The sequence below is a fragment of the Globicephala melas genome, chromosome 5, assembly GCF_963455315.2.
Source record: "Globicephala melas chromosome 5, mGloMel1.2, whole genome shotgun sequence".
NCBI classification, from domain to species: domain Eukaryota; kingdom Metazoa; phylum Chordata; class Mammalia; order Artiodactyla; family Delphinidae; genus Globicephala; species Globicephala melas.
The window spans coordinates 94,871,844-94,886,788 of NC_083318.1; the positions used below are offsets into that span (position 1 = coordinate 94,871,844).

Consider the following 14,945-nt stretch of genomic DNA (forward strand, 5'->3'; position numbering starts at 1 on the left):
GAGCCTAAACTATTAACAACCTGGCCCTTTACAGAAAAAGTTTGCCAACTCCTGCTCTCTACCCAAGTTAGGAACTACACTGTGATGTAACCAACAATTAGTTAGAGTACCTTGATTTGCTGAGCTTAGTGTGAACAAGCAGCTTAAATATCTCTGTCATTTAAACATCACAATAACCTATTGAGGTAGGTTTTCAGTTACTTGAATCACCTAAACCTTAATTTAAGTTCTTCCTACTGCCCAGTACGTATTCACCTTGCATTTCCTGAGCACACCAGTGACAGGGTCAGCAGTAAGAGGCAGTAACATTATATTAACCTATACAAAATAAAGTAAGGCAGTGAATTTGCTATGAATCTGCTACCAAAACAAATTCATACCACACACCCAAAAGAAGTAATTTAAAAATTGAGAATTAGGGAGTAGTGTGCTCTCAAAGTCTGGACATGGGTTTCAGACTTGGCTTTATTACTAATTACTAACCTTTATTTCTAATCACTTAGCCATTCTGGTGTTCAGTTGAATACCTCATTTGGACAATGAGGTATTCAACTATAAAATCTCTAAGGTTATTTTTTCCCCTAAAATACTGTTTTATAATTCTGTCAAAATAAATATTAACATGGTGGATGAGGATAACACATTAAAAAACTTGCCCTTTCAAAGAGGCCATAAGCACCTCTGAAGGGGCAAACTGTGAAAACTGTGTACTGACAGAGAAAAAAAGTGTCCATAAAGTTTTTAAGGCTCAAAACTCAATATGCATGGTACGATGCCATTTAAATAAAACTATACACATACACGTTAGTAATGTGTAAAGAATGACTAAGAGTTACTCCGAGAGGGTATGAATAAGATGAAGGGACTCTCACGTTTTACTCTATATACTTTTGTACTGCTGGAATATTAGATACATACAAAATTATTTTTTCTATAGAATTTCTATAAGTATCTCTTAACATTTTCTATTAAAAAGATAAACTCTGCAGAAAGACCTGATTTTCTTAGCCTACTATTTTGGTAAAGTTTCCGTCTTACCAAGCTATAATTATCTTTAATGTTGAGTAAACAAATAACTGAAGTATCTTTCATATGTGACAGAAATGGTCATTTTTAAAGCAATCTGATCATTCTCTAAGCTCTCTTCTTTCCCTAGGAGTTTTACAGTGTCACTTTTGGCTGTAGATTAAATGTTCACTACACTAAATATTAAAAACTTGCCCCTTCAAAAAGGCCATAAGCACCTTCTATAATATTAAATTACTCTTCCAGGAGTATAAGAGAGAGGTATTTCAGAATGTGAAAGTTTTAACTATATAATTTGTAATTACTCTTCTGCAAATTAAAAGGAGAGTAAAACTAAAAGAAATTCAATGTTCGCATTACCAGAAAAAAAGTACCAAACTTTTGAGAAGAATGAGACTGGAAAGGACATAAAAGTCAGTAAAAATGGAGAGGCTACAAAAGAAGACGGAATTTAAAATCTCACATCAAAGACTGATTGTCTTTGATGATGGATAACCTGAAGAACAGTGAGAAAAGGAGGTTTGACAGATATGCATGGTCTGAATAATTCTATCAGTACTTAAGGCAAAAATCTTTTCTTCTACAGGTAGAAAAAAAATCATGGACATATATACACTACCAAATGTAAGGTAGATAGCTAGTGGGAAGCAGCCGCATAGCACAGGGATATTAGCTCCGTGCTTTGTGACCGCCTGGAGGGGTGGGATAGGGAGGGTGGGAGGGAGGGAGATGCAAGAGGGAAGAGATATGGGAACATATGTATATGTATAACTGATTCACTTTGTTATAAAGCAGAAACTAACACACCATTGTAAAGCAATTATACCCCAATAAAGATGTAAAAAAAAAAAAGCCCTGATGTGGTCTTGACACCTTCTCCTTGCTCTTACCTAAAATATAGTTAAGTAAACAATGAAATACTGAAAGGCAGGCAGTAGAGAGGGGGAAAGAAAGGTCTGGATATGCAAAGTACATAATGAGTTTCTTACTTTGAAGGAAGCTATAAATATCTAAAGTGGAAAACAAAAGTACCAGGTAGATAAAAGATGCCGCTCTTACCCTGACAATGACTGAGATATAACAAAGAAATTAGAGAAACTGTGCCAAGTACTTAACCTTAAAGACAAAAGATTTCAGTCAAGAAGCTAAAAATATGGCTGAAAGGAGAACCAAATCATCATAATTTCCAAATTCAGCTTAAAACTATTCTTATTTCGAATAACCTTTTGGAATTAATGGCATAGTAAAGACTTTTCTTTTTACAGATTACCTGGCAAGTAATATTCCAAGATATAGATGACGTTTTACACAATTAGTGCTATTTTCCAGCCTGTTTCCCTTAACTTTCCTCAAAAGACAAGAAAATAACTACGCAATAAATATCAACAAGACTCACTGCACTTCAGATGGTGTTTATTTTTTGTAAGAATATTTTAAACTGCACTCACCTGCTCCAAATAGTTCTTTGTGGACCTCTAATACCACAGCGACACCAATATTATCTTTTGTCATCACTCTGTTCAGCATAGCTTCGGATCCATCTGAATTAGCCATTGCCACTTGGTTAAATTCCACTGTATGCTTCTGCACCAATGTAAATCTAAAAGGTACAATGCATTAGTATTATGTTATTAGATAATTGGACTATCATGCTAAAAGCCATTAAATGAAGGGAGCACAAGATATAGATGCTACTCATTGTCTCCCTAGTCACTTTCTAGCTGCAAGAGGCCTTGTGATATAGTTCTGGCCAATGAGAGGAAAAAGGTCTGATTACTGTAGAAACTTTCTTGGAAGTGCCACCTAGCAAAGATGGTGTGTGTGCATGTATGTGTATGTGTGTATTCCTTTACCCTTTTATATCTCTGCCCCTGTGGTGAGAAACAGGAGGGTAAAAGACAGCCCACTCTGAATGGAGAAGCAGCTGAACCAGTTCTGGACTGCCATTTTTGGATTTCTTGTGTGAGAAAATTACTCTCCTCCTACTTCTTTAAGCTACTGCTGGGATTTTCTGGTATTCAAAGGTGAACACAACCTTAACTAAGTCAGCAGATCAATAAGAAAGAACAGCAAGAGGGAGGGGATATGGGGATATATGTGTACGTGTAGCTGATTCACTTTGTTATACAGAAGAAACTAACACAACAATGTAAAGCAATTATACTTCAATAAAGATGTTAAAAAAAAATAAGAATAAAATCTACCTACCCTGTTTGCAGTTTTATTCTCACCACATCAAGAAATCTGTCAAAGAAAATGCAGGGACACATCCTTACCTCGGCTAAGTCGAAGCCGATTTTTCCATCTGGCTTTTACTAGAAAGCTGGAATTAGGTGAATGTAAGTGAACAGAAAGAAAGATTCTATAAGATGAGGAATGGCTCTCGCTGTGATTACAGCTTCTGCATCTGCACTAATATTTCCTTTCCTTAGTGCCAAAGTAGGTATTGTAGGATTTAATAGCATTGAGTCTAGCACTGTCATTTAATAGCAGTATGACTTTGGTCAAGCCATTTAACCTCTGTCAGCCTAGTTTTATTAAGTTTGTGGAGTATTTATAAACAACCAAAACCTACTAAATATACTGTCCACGTTTCACTAGGTTTTAAGTGGAGAAAAGACATCTTTGCTCTTATAAAAGGTCCCCACCCCATCTTCCTCCTAGCTTTGAAAGAGAAGCCTGCACACATTCCTTCAAAAATACTAACATCTTACTGTGTTGCAGGGCACTGCTAGACGAAATAATACTCCTCTCCTTGCTCCAATTCTGAATGTCTCAGATGCTCTGAGAAGAATAAAAGGTCGGGTCAGGTGCCTACTCCTACGCCAGAGTGATTAAAGGGAGTGTAGTTTGCACCCTCTACCTTAAAGAGGAGATATTTAAACTGAAACATGAAGGATGAGGAACTACCAAGGTGAAGAATGGAATCAAGAGCATTCCAGACAGAGGAAGAAGTGAGAGGTCCTGGATCAGCAAACAACTTTGTATGTTTATAGGTTAGAAAGGAATGCAAGGGTAGAAATGGTGTTGGAGATTAAGAGGAAGAAGACTGACTGAACAGGTTCGAAGCGGGGAAATGTTATTATTTGATTTATATTTTTTAAGATCACTGCAGCTGCATTGTAGAGAATGAATTACAGGAGCCACAGTTCAGGAATTATGAGAACAATTAGAAAGTTTCTGAGGTTGTTTGGATGACAGATGATGGTGGCTTAGGCTAAGGCAAGAGAAATAAAGAGAAGTAGGCAGATTCAAACTAAGTTCTACAGACAGAATTGATCATCCTCCATATCAGACTTTTAAAAATGTCTTTAAGCAGTGGAATACCTTTTTCAAACAATTTCTGGTAAGATTCTTATACATAAAACATAAAGGCAGTATTAGGTTTAAATAAATCAATCACTGAAGATGATGAATCTGTTTTGATGATTATAAAAATTTGAAATCAGAGGGTATAGATGATAATTATAGTCATATCAGTCTCAGTACCCAGTTTATTTCTCTATTCTGTTTTGGTTACACAGCATTAATAATAAAAATCCTGATTCACACAGACACACAGATATAAGTGGTAAATAACTGACTTTGAACTCAGAAAAAGAAAGCAGGCAAAAACTCAATTCAGAGGTCTGCAACAAGTCAACTAAGCAGCATATCAGGAACATGTTATCAATTTCCAAAGTGTTAAAATCTGATATTTGAAACATCTGAGTGAACATGTTATTTTTAAATTACAGTTTAATTATTTGTATTTAATTTTTGAAATATCTTGTAAATATTAACTCTTAAGGCTTATTTATAGGAACCTAGGGTTCTGTAGGAAAGTTTGAAAATCCTATTTAATAGTTATATTTTTAATATTGGAATATTTTTCTTCTACCAAAGTCAGGCTATTATTTGGTAGGGGTTCTAATAATTAGATATTCTCCCCCCCCACATCTAATATCTAATTATTAGAACTAATATATCTAATTATTAGAATTGTCTAATTATTAGAACTGCCTTCCCTAACTAAAATGTTTCCCTGTATCTTTCTTCCATCAAAACTAGATCTATATCATTTCTTTACAGGAATATGGAATTTCTTTTCCATTTGACACTACTTTAAATATCATCCCCAAGTCTTCTCAAGAAAAGAAATTATCAATTCTTTATATGATATATGGTGTAAAACAGTTGCTCATTTGAAAAACTCAAGTTCACCCAAAGGTGCAGTACCTAGAGCTGGGCAAAAATGAACTACTGCCTTCCTCATTTTGGACTGTATTTTTGTTAATCAAGACTGAAATTGCACTTGGGGACAGCCATGCTATTTATAAGCCAAATAAGTACTAATATATATCTAAAACTTTCTGGTTCTTTTAGCTCTTAAACCAGGTCTCTTCAGTTCTGCATTTATAGATGCTTAAAAACAAACAAGTGAAAAAATGATTTTAGTAAGTTACCTGTTTACTATGGAGATTTGGGGATGAGTTAAAAATATAAAGAAAATTTCAAGTCACTTGCAATCTAACACCCCCATCAACAAGTCAATATATTTCCCCAGACTTTTCTCCATGCACGTGCACACAAACATTTTTTATACAATTAGAATAATACTCTAGGTCTATATTAATGAACATTCTACCATGGATGTTTCCCTATAAAATACTATATGTTTCAAAAATCAATTTTTATGGTTGCATTATAGTCCACTATATTCACCATAATTGAACTATTCTGTGTTGCACATTTACTTCTGATATGAGCTATTATAACTAATGCCGTTAGTTATAGTAATTAACATTTAGTTTAGTAATGAACTTTTTTGCATATAAATATTCTTCTGTGCTCTCAATTAATTTTACCTCTTCCTCTTTCCTTTCCTTTAATAATCTAAGAGTAGCAGACTTTATTTCTGTTGAGTATCATTTCATGAGCTTCTGCCCATTAGTTCACCCATTCAGATATTAAGGGTACTTGGAAACTACATTCTGTTTTTCCAAAAGATTAAATATCCCTGCCAGCTTTTCAGTTTTTATAAATCTTATATGTATATATATGTCTTCTCTTAAATAATCAAAATTCTCAATAGGACAGTACAAATAATAATAATAAAAAAAATAAGGGGCCCGTTATTGAGGATCCACTTTGTATCAAGACCTGTGATAGGTACTTCATACATATTAGTCCTAAAATTTGTTAAAACTTTGCAACGGGGTGGACATGAAGAGATGCTGCCCAGATTCCTCATCAATCCTTCAGGAATTGCTCCAGTTGCAGAGAGCTGCCTCACCAAGGTCAAGTACTTCTAGGAGTGGCACGTATCCAATTACAGATCAAAAGCAAAAGATAAAGGTCTGGGGATTTTGGTCCCTCCTGGGTTAACTCTCACAGGCCATTTCAGCTCTAAAGCTACAGGGTGGGGTCAGCTGAGGCTGTCCTGGTCTGCAACACAGCTCTACTCACTATGCTAATTTCTGCTTTTTCCCCTTCCTTTCCACAGCTGTTGATCCTTAATAAACTCCTAAACACCGAAGTAACTTGGAGTCTTCTTTCTGGAGCACTCAAATTGCAATAGACAGTATTACTATTACCATTACGAAGATGAGGAAAACTGAGGCTCGCCAATTTTTTGAAAAATGAAGTGGTTTACTTGTCCCCAATATATTAGAACTTTTCCTATACACCAATATTTATGCCATCTATTGGGTTGGCCACAAAGTCCGTTCGAGTTTTTCTGTAACATTTTATGGAAAAAACCCCAACGAACTTTGTGGCCAACACAATACTCCTCTAATCATACTTTGGCAAGATATTTTAATACTATGGGGACATGGGATATAATTATATTGATATGGAAACCTAACTAGTTAAGGCACTTTAGTGACTCTCTTGGCTTACCAATCTCTTCTTGGTTTGCCAATCTCCTCCTTACCTGGTCTTAGTCTTTCCACTTTGAAAATAATTCTCCTCAACAGAGACCATGAAAGCAAAATAGAAGTTGCACACCTCTGGTTTTTTCTTGATCGTCAATTAGTGATGGCACAAGCCACATAGGTATACCCCTTTACAGTGCACACGTTATTTAAAATATCCTCCTCGTTGCCTTAACACTTTCACTCGATTTTCCCTTTTTCTTAATTTTCATGGCAAAGAACATAGGTTCATAAACTCTTTTTCTTCAACACATACTTGGTTATTGACTTTTTTAATCAAAAACAACAACAACAAAAAAACCCAAAACAAAAAACACTCCTTTTAAAACGAATCCTGAACAATTACCCGGTTCATTAGATGCCTCCAGCTACCCCTCCAACTTTCTTCCTCATTGTTAGTATAATTTATAATTGTATTGCCCTAGTTTTGACTTTTGAAACTTCCCAATCTTCTTGAGGTATCTGCTTTATAATGTCTTTGGTTTCAAAAAGTTCAGAAAAATAAAACCAGTTTTCCTAAATAGAGCACATGTCATTATAACTTACACCTCCCTCCTTGGGGCTTAGAGATTCTAAAAGGGTCAGAGTTATACGCTCAATTTTATTATTTCAGCTTCACCAGTAGTTGAAGAACCAAAGAGATAGTTGAGAACTAAGGAAAAGAAAATTCCTTCTTTCCAGTGAGAATTAAATAAGAGCATAGGTATACTCCTTGAACCATAAGAACTTTTCAGGGACTCTGCCTTTAGAAAATGAGATTTCTAGCACCAGTATAGGGAGTTATAATCTCCTATAACTTATCTTGTGTTTATTTTATTCTATATTTATAATACATTTATAAAACAGTAAGAAATAGTTATCCATATTCTATCCACACTACTTTAGAACAATACTACTTCTTACTTTCTCCCCTCCTACCTACAACCAAATAACCTTCACTCTGCTTCTACTTTCTGTTAACTACGACCCTTTCTGATCACGTTAAACTCACTCTTAAACCTAAACCAAATAGAAGTTTTTGTTGTATATTCAGCATAAGATGCTATAAAATGTGTTCTGAGGTCCTTTCAAGTAATCATGGGAGTGCCAGAAAACAATCTGCTAGAAAAGGTAAGCTTAGAGAGTGAGATAAACAGGGAAGAAAAGAGGATATTCACCATCCTACCTATATTTGTACAATTCTTTTAACCACTAAAAGCATTTTCACATTCTTGATCATTTTAGCCCCATAAGAAACCTCTGAAGTTAGGCAGAACAGTTATTATTATCCATACTGGAAAGGTAAAGGAAACTGGCATAAAGCAATAATTTTATGTTTCAGATTAAATTAATGGGAAAGCTAACACTGGAAACCAGAAACCACAATCTCAGATTTTAAAATTCTAAACACAACCACCACCTATGACAGAAAAAATTAGTAACTGAGAAACTAGTAAGACAGGATTATCACAATAGGTCATTTTGGGACAACACTATAACCTCTGAATGACCGCTTCTCAACCACAAAACCACCTGTCATAATATAGAAGGAGAAACAAGGACTTGGCCTTACCTGGTACCTCTGAGACAGACAGCAGAGGCAATACAGTAAGGACTAAGCACCATGACAACCTAGTTCCCAGTCCTATTGGAAGAGACTGCCTCTTCACAGTGTAATGGTCACACTGTTCTAAAACTGCTGTTTTCATCTTTCCCTTTCTCACTGATTTGAAACAAAGCATGATCAGATCAGAAATGCTAACCTCAGGAAAAGCAAGTCTAGATCTGGTTTCAGCTCCATTTTTCAACATTTTGGATTTCTTCAAATTGCGTATCGGGCTCCAAGACTCCATTTCTACTAACTGTTTAGTCTATAGGATAAAACATGGGAAAGAGAAACTTTCTGACTCTAAAAAACTTATCTATAATAACAGTTTCTTCTTACACACACACACAAAATACAGACCTATATGTATATGTCTGTTTTATAAAATATTTTGCACTGAAGAGAACACTTATTAAGATAAAGGACAAAGAAAAGGTGATCTCTGGCATCTTATCAACCCAAATTTCCATTTTCTGGTATCTTTATGCACCTAATTACCCAAAAAATGATGTTCATAATGACCAAAAGGTGCTACCAAATCTTGAAGTGCCTTCTGAATCCCCAAAGATTAAACTAGAATGTATATAATATAAAGTATAATGTATACAATATAAAATATAGGGGTTGGGCTTCCCTGGTGGCACAGTGGTTGAGAGTCCGCCTGCCGATTCCGGGGGCACGGGTTCGTGCGCCGGTCCGGGAAGATCCCACATGCGGAGCGGCTGGGCCCGTGAGCCATGGCCGCTGAGCCTGCGCGTCCGGAGCCTGTGCTCCGCAACGGGAGAGGCCACAACAGTGAGAGGCCCGCGTACAGCAAAAACAAAAACAAAAAAACGATATAAAATATAATGTACTCTAATTCTCTGAATAATGGTCTGTATCCCAGCCATTACTAAGCAATATACTATCCTTCCATCATGATGGATAAGAGATTTTTATTATAATATTTTGCTAAAAATAGTGAATATTATAGTTTCCATTTATTGTTACCCATTCTGTACCACTGTTTTCCATGAAGGGAAAAAAATTTCATCAATGAAGATGAGAAATTATCTGATACTCTGGTTTTAGAAGATTAAGACCTTGAGAATGAGTACAGAGAATTGAAGCACTCTTCTACAGCTATCTTTTAACTGTTAGTCTTGTAAATCATATAAATTCTCTTACAAGGTAATACACAAATATGTACAAATGAGAAAATAAGCCCAGAAAGGGTAAGTGACTCATTCAAGATTATACAGCTACATGAGCAGGAAAACCACCTGGCTTCCAAACAGTCTTTTCTTTGCACTGCATCATTTCTCCAATCTGAAGGGGTAGAAGAAATGCAGCATAGTATACTTTGTGTTAAATTCCAAACAGTTTGGCATTGGACATATAACATGACATCAGCAAGTTATTTGGCACTGTTCAAAACAGGTGGAATTTAACAACATATCACACTCAAGGTCTTCATCTGTTGCTGGATCCATGTTACTATTTAGGCAAAAAGTTGAAGAAGGAAAGAAATGCAAATGATGCACCGAAGTATTTCCTATGTATTTATCTCTTAAATAATTTACAGCATTTTTAATAATTCAAGTATCAGTTTTCAAATACTTGGTTGTTTAAAGTTTCCTAGACAATTGTTAGTTCAAAATCTTAATTACCTCTAGTAAATTATCAAGGCATTTTAGATTTTCCTCTCAAAACTGTAAAGGGAATGAAAAAAATTTTATGTATTATCATCTTTCAGAAAGAAACAATGGCAAATGGAAAAACAGATTGATGTTACATGTCTCAATGTTATCAGTAATTCTTTTTTTAATTGTTTCAAGGAAATTTGTGCGTGAATACTGGTAACAAATATCAAATTCAAGGCAGTATTTCCCAAATGAGGTAACCTTTTAATAGGTACAAGTGATAGCGGAAGCTGAAACAGTAAGTCTAAAGATAAACAACAAGGACATACTATATAGCACAGGGAGCTATACTCAATATTTTGTAATAACCTATATAAGAATCTGGAAAAAAATATATATATATGTAAAACGGAATCACTTTGCTGCACACCTGAAACTAACACAACATTGTAAATCAACTATACTTCAATTAAAAAAAGTAATAAATATTAAAAAAAAAAAGAAATCTAAAGATGCAGTTTAGTACAGTGGTTAAAAGCATTGACTGTGAAGCCAGATAATCTCTATGTCTTGGTTTCCTCATCTATAAAAATGAGGAAATAGCTCTATTCCTACCTCTGAGGATTGCTTTAAAAATTAAATAAGATAATCAGTATAAATAAAAGAAACTGGCGGACATGTAAACACTATGAAAGTAATAGCTATTGTTATACTAAAATTAGTTTAAAAAAAAAATCAGCAACCCACTAGAAGAATTTAGCATATCCTGACCTCAAATACTTCAGGGCCCTGTACTAATTATTAAACAAATGAAAAATCTCTATTAAAAAGTCACAGAAAAGATATGAAAGTAGGTACAAATAAGTGAGAAGAAGGGGTTCAAATATCTTTCAAATTCACTTAATTCATTTACTTAAAATAACATGCCATGCTGGTAATAAATAGGCTTGTATCAATAAAAACATTGAAATGATTTGTTATAATAGGCACCAAACAGGAAAATATAGGAAAATAGTCACAGGCGTTTAGTAGATGATTCCCTATCTAATGTATCAAACCTAAGTTATTAACTACAGGATACAATCTCTATGAGAATCCATATATTTCAGTCTTCTATTGGAGGTTCCTTCAAATTTTCCACTGTAAAACTGGCAGCCTTTATGAGGCAAAAATATACTTCTCTCTTTTCCTCAGGATGATAACCAAAGGAATCTGCCTCTAACCATCTAGTCACTCAGCCAGCGTTCAACAGATAGCCTTCTATGAAATAATGCCATTTGCAGCAACATGGATGGACTTAAAGGTTATCATACTAAGTGAAGTAAGTCAAAAAGAGAAAGACAAATACCATATGATATCACTTATATGTGGAATCTAAAATATGACACAAGTGAACCTATCTATGAACAGAAATAGACTTACAGACATAGAGAACAGACTTGTGGTTGCCCAGGGGGAACGGAAAGGGGGAGGGGCAGTGGGGGAGACATGGATTTGGAGTTTGGGGTTAGTAGATGCAAACTGTTATATATATAGAATGGATAAACAAGGTCCTACTGTACAGCACAGAGAACTATATTCAATATCCTGTGATAAACCATAATGAAAAAGAATATAAAAAAGAATGTATGTATGTATAACTGACTCACTTTATTTTAACTCAACTATACTTCAATAAAAATAAATAGATAAATAAAAGAATGAAATAAACAGTCACAAAATAAACTCTTCACAACTCCAAACCAAAAAAAAAAAAAAAAAAGGGAGAGATAGCCTTCTAAGTGTGTTACGGCTCTGCACCCTCAAGTAGGAAATGCAGTTCCTAAATCCAATGCGCACAATATCATAAACCCAGTAAGAGAGAAATACTAATATTGCAAAGGATTACAGAAACAGAGAAATATGACAATAATATAAATATTTCCAGGACACTTAATGATTTATGAAGTACCTATCCATTCATTATCTCCTTTAATTCTTGTCGCTAACTCTGAACAGATAATCTTTTCCATTTTAAACTCAAGAATACTAAAAGCACAGAGGTCTCTACAAGATTGTTCATGTATTTTAATAAGCAGTCATCATCTTATCTTTGACTGTATTTTCATCAACTATATTACAGCCCTGAAAAAACAAAGGTCATGTTTTCTGTTTTCCATTTCAGGTCATGACCGCTTTCCATTGTCCTGTCTCAGTCAATCCTTTAACTCCCTACCTCCATAAGCTCTGTGCGTGTCCTCCCTTATCTATCCTTGCATATCTCCGCCTCATATATACCATACTAGATTGTGATTTTCCTACTAGAGCTCTGAGTGGGATAGAAACTGTATGTCTTTGAGACTATTGTGACTAGCACAGCATTTGTCACGAAGCAAATGCTCAGTAAACATTTAGTGAATGAATGACTAAATAAACATATAGAATGTTAATTTAAAAAGATGAAAAGTTCATAAAATGAATGATTCTGAAAAAGGTCAACTAGCAAAAAAAATCTTTCTTTTTTACACAAAAACTAATATTTTACTTCATGAAAATATATAAATATAGTATCATATTCAAGTATATACTCTTTAATATTTTTAATGTAATTTGGCAAAAGAAGCATAAAGAATAATACAGTAAACATTCTTATTTTCAATACACAGCCTAAGAAATAAAACATTACCAGTAGTTTTAAACTTTTATATTACCTGTCTATTTCAGGGTCAAACCAAAGACAATTTCAAATGTGTGGGAATTAAAGAAATAAGTACACTATTATGCTTCATTTCCTTAACTCACTTTTCTGTTTTGAAGAATATTGCACAACCATCCACATGCTTTCTCTCCTGCTCAGACATGATTTTGGCACGTGACTTTGGAGAAAAAAATCCATCATATCCACGCTCCTTCAATGCTGGCAGAAAGAGAGTGAAGTATTGCTCTGTTTCCACTTCCTGAGATGACAAAGAAACATTATCATTGACATGACAGAGGAAAACTAAGATATAAAAACGTGCAGCATTGTGAGTAAGGTGTGACCAAGTTAAAATACTTCACTTAAAAAATATTATCTAAGTACCTTATCTTATTGATAGCAGCCACCATTTGACAATGGCAGCTTTTTAAAACCTAAGAGAACCAGAAAATAACGTGATTTTCTCATGCTCACACAGGTAGTTGTTCCCAAGTCTCTTGACTCCCAATTTAGAATTCATTCCACTATACTTCACTTCCTCAACTGGTAAATGAACAATTGAAAGTTGGTCATATTATAGATTAGGTGGTATGGAATAGCAAATTTTATATTATAAAGAGGTAATTTTAAAAATTATTTCAAATTTCTCAACTGTGGTAGAAAGAAATGATACTCAAGAGTGAAAAGCTTAAGATCTACCAACAAAAAATTCTACTTAAGGAATTTTTAGGTACCTGAATACCAATAATCCAATGGTCTGTGTTAAAGTAGTAATTATTAAGTTAGACCCATAACATATTTTTAACAAATCTTTCCAAATGAAATAATCAAGTGTGAAGATAATGATTTATGTATGCTAATGCTCATAACAACATGATTTTGTAACAGTGAAAACATAAACAGCCTGAATGTCCAACAGTAGGGAAAATGCTAAATCAATTAATATATATTCATATAATTGGCTTTGAGGAATTTTAGTAACATAGGAAGTGTGTTAAGTGCAATAAACAAGGTACAAAATACATCAATGGTGTGATCTCTATTTTGAAAACATATCTGTACATATCTGTAAATAAATAGGCAAGTGAATTTTTTTTAAAGTGTACAAGAAATACTTCAGAAGTTTTAACCCAGCAACTATATTTGGGATATGGGATTAGGTGTTTTCCTCCATTATTCTTTTTTTTTTTCTTGCGGTACACGGGCCTCTCACTGTTGTGGCCTCTCCCGTTGTGGACCACAGGCTCCGGACGCGCAGGCTCAGTGGCCATGGCTCATGGACCCAGCCGCTCGGCGGCATGTGGGATCTCCCGGACCAGGGCACGAACCCATGTCCCCTGCATCAGCAGGCGGACTCTCAACCACTGCGCCACCAGGGAAGCCCCCTCCATTATTCTTTATATTTTTTCAAAATTTCTAACTTCTCTAGAAGTTGTAGAAATATCTGAGGTGCTTATTAAAATTGTTCTTTTTTTTTAAGAGGAGAGAAAATAATTGCTTTGGGTTTTCCTTCGAACACAGGAACTCTCCCAAAAGTAAGATCTTCTATAATTTTTAGGTTCACCTTTAAGTTAAAGACAATTTAATTTCTATAGTGTTACCTGAAGACTAATGATATCTGCGTCACAGTTAACAATTTCTTCCATAATTCCCTTTTTCCTGTATTCCCAGTTTAATGCCCAGGATGGGCAATAGCCATATAGCTGCCGGGTGGCGTATTTATCACATAACACATTGTAACACATAACCGTGAATGATGCTAAGAAGTGGGAGAAAAAAACAACAGACAAAAGGGAGAAAATTAGGCAATGTTTTCTAAAGCAATATCACATATACACCTACACAAGCACACATGCCACACAAACATATCCCAAATATCATCATCGTGAAATGCCTTGGGCAAGATTCCATTAAACTATACCTATAAAACTTCACTGGAATCCATCACATCAAAGTCCTTTTACCAGAATTAGACTAATACTTCATATTTGTGATTTTTTAGAATATTTTAATAAAAGTTCAACTTTTAAATCAGAATGTCATTTTTTTTGCACATAATTTACTGAGCAAAACTTTTCTCTATAAATGGAATAAAAGTAAATTTTAATTTTTCTCGT

At 34.6% G+C, this 14,945-nt stretch overlaps 1 protein-coding gene across 4 annotated transcripts in view; it reads right to left on the bottom strand.

Annotated features, from left to right (window-relative positions):
- CNOT6L (CCR4-NOT transcription complex subunit 6 like) overlaps positions 1-14,945 on the bottom strand; it is a 118,755-nt gene that overhangs the window by 15,041 nt on the left and 88,769 nt on the right. For all 4 annotated transcript variants that reach the window (XM_030877938.2, XM_030877935.2, XM_030877936.2 and 1 more), the window contains 3 exons: positions 14,430-14,587; positions 12,933-13,087; positions 2,475-2,626 (listed from right to left, as the gene is read on the bottom strand). In XM_030877938.2, the coding sequence (XP_030733798.1) occupies positions 2,475-2,626; positions 12,933-13,087; positions 14,430-14,587 (465 nt within the window). The remainder of the gene's footprint in view (positions 1-2,474; positions 2,627-12,932; positions 13,088-14,429; positions 14,588-14,945) is intronic.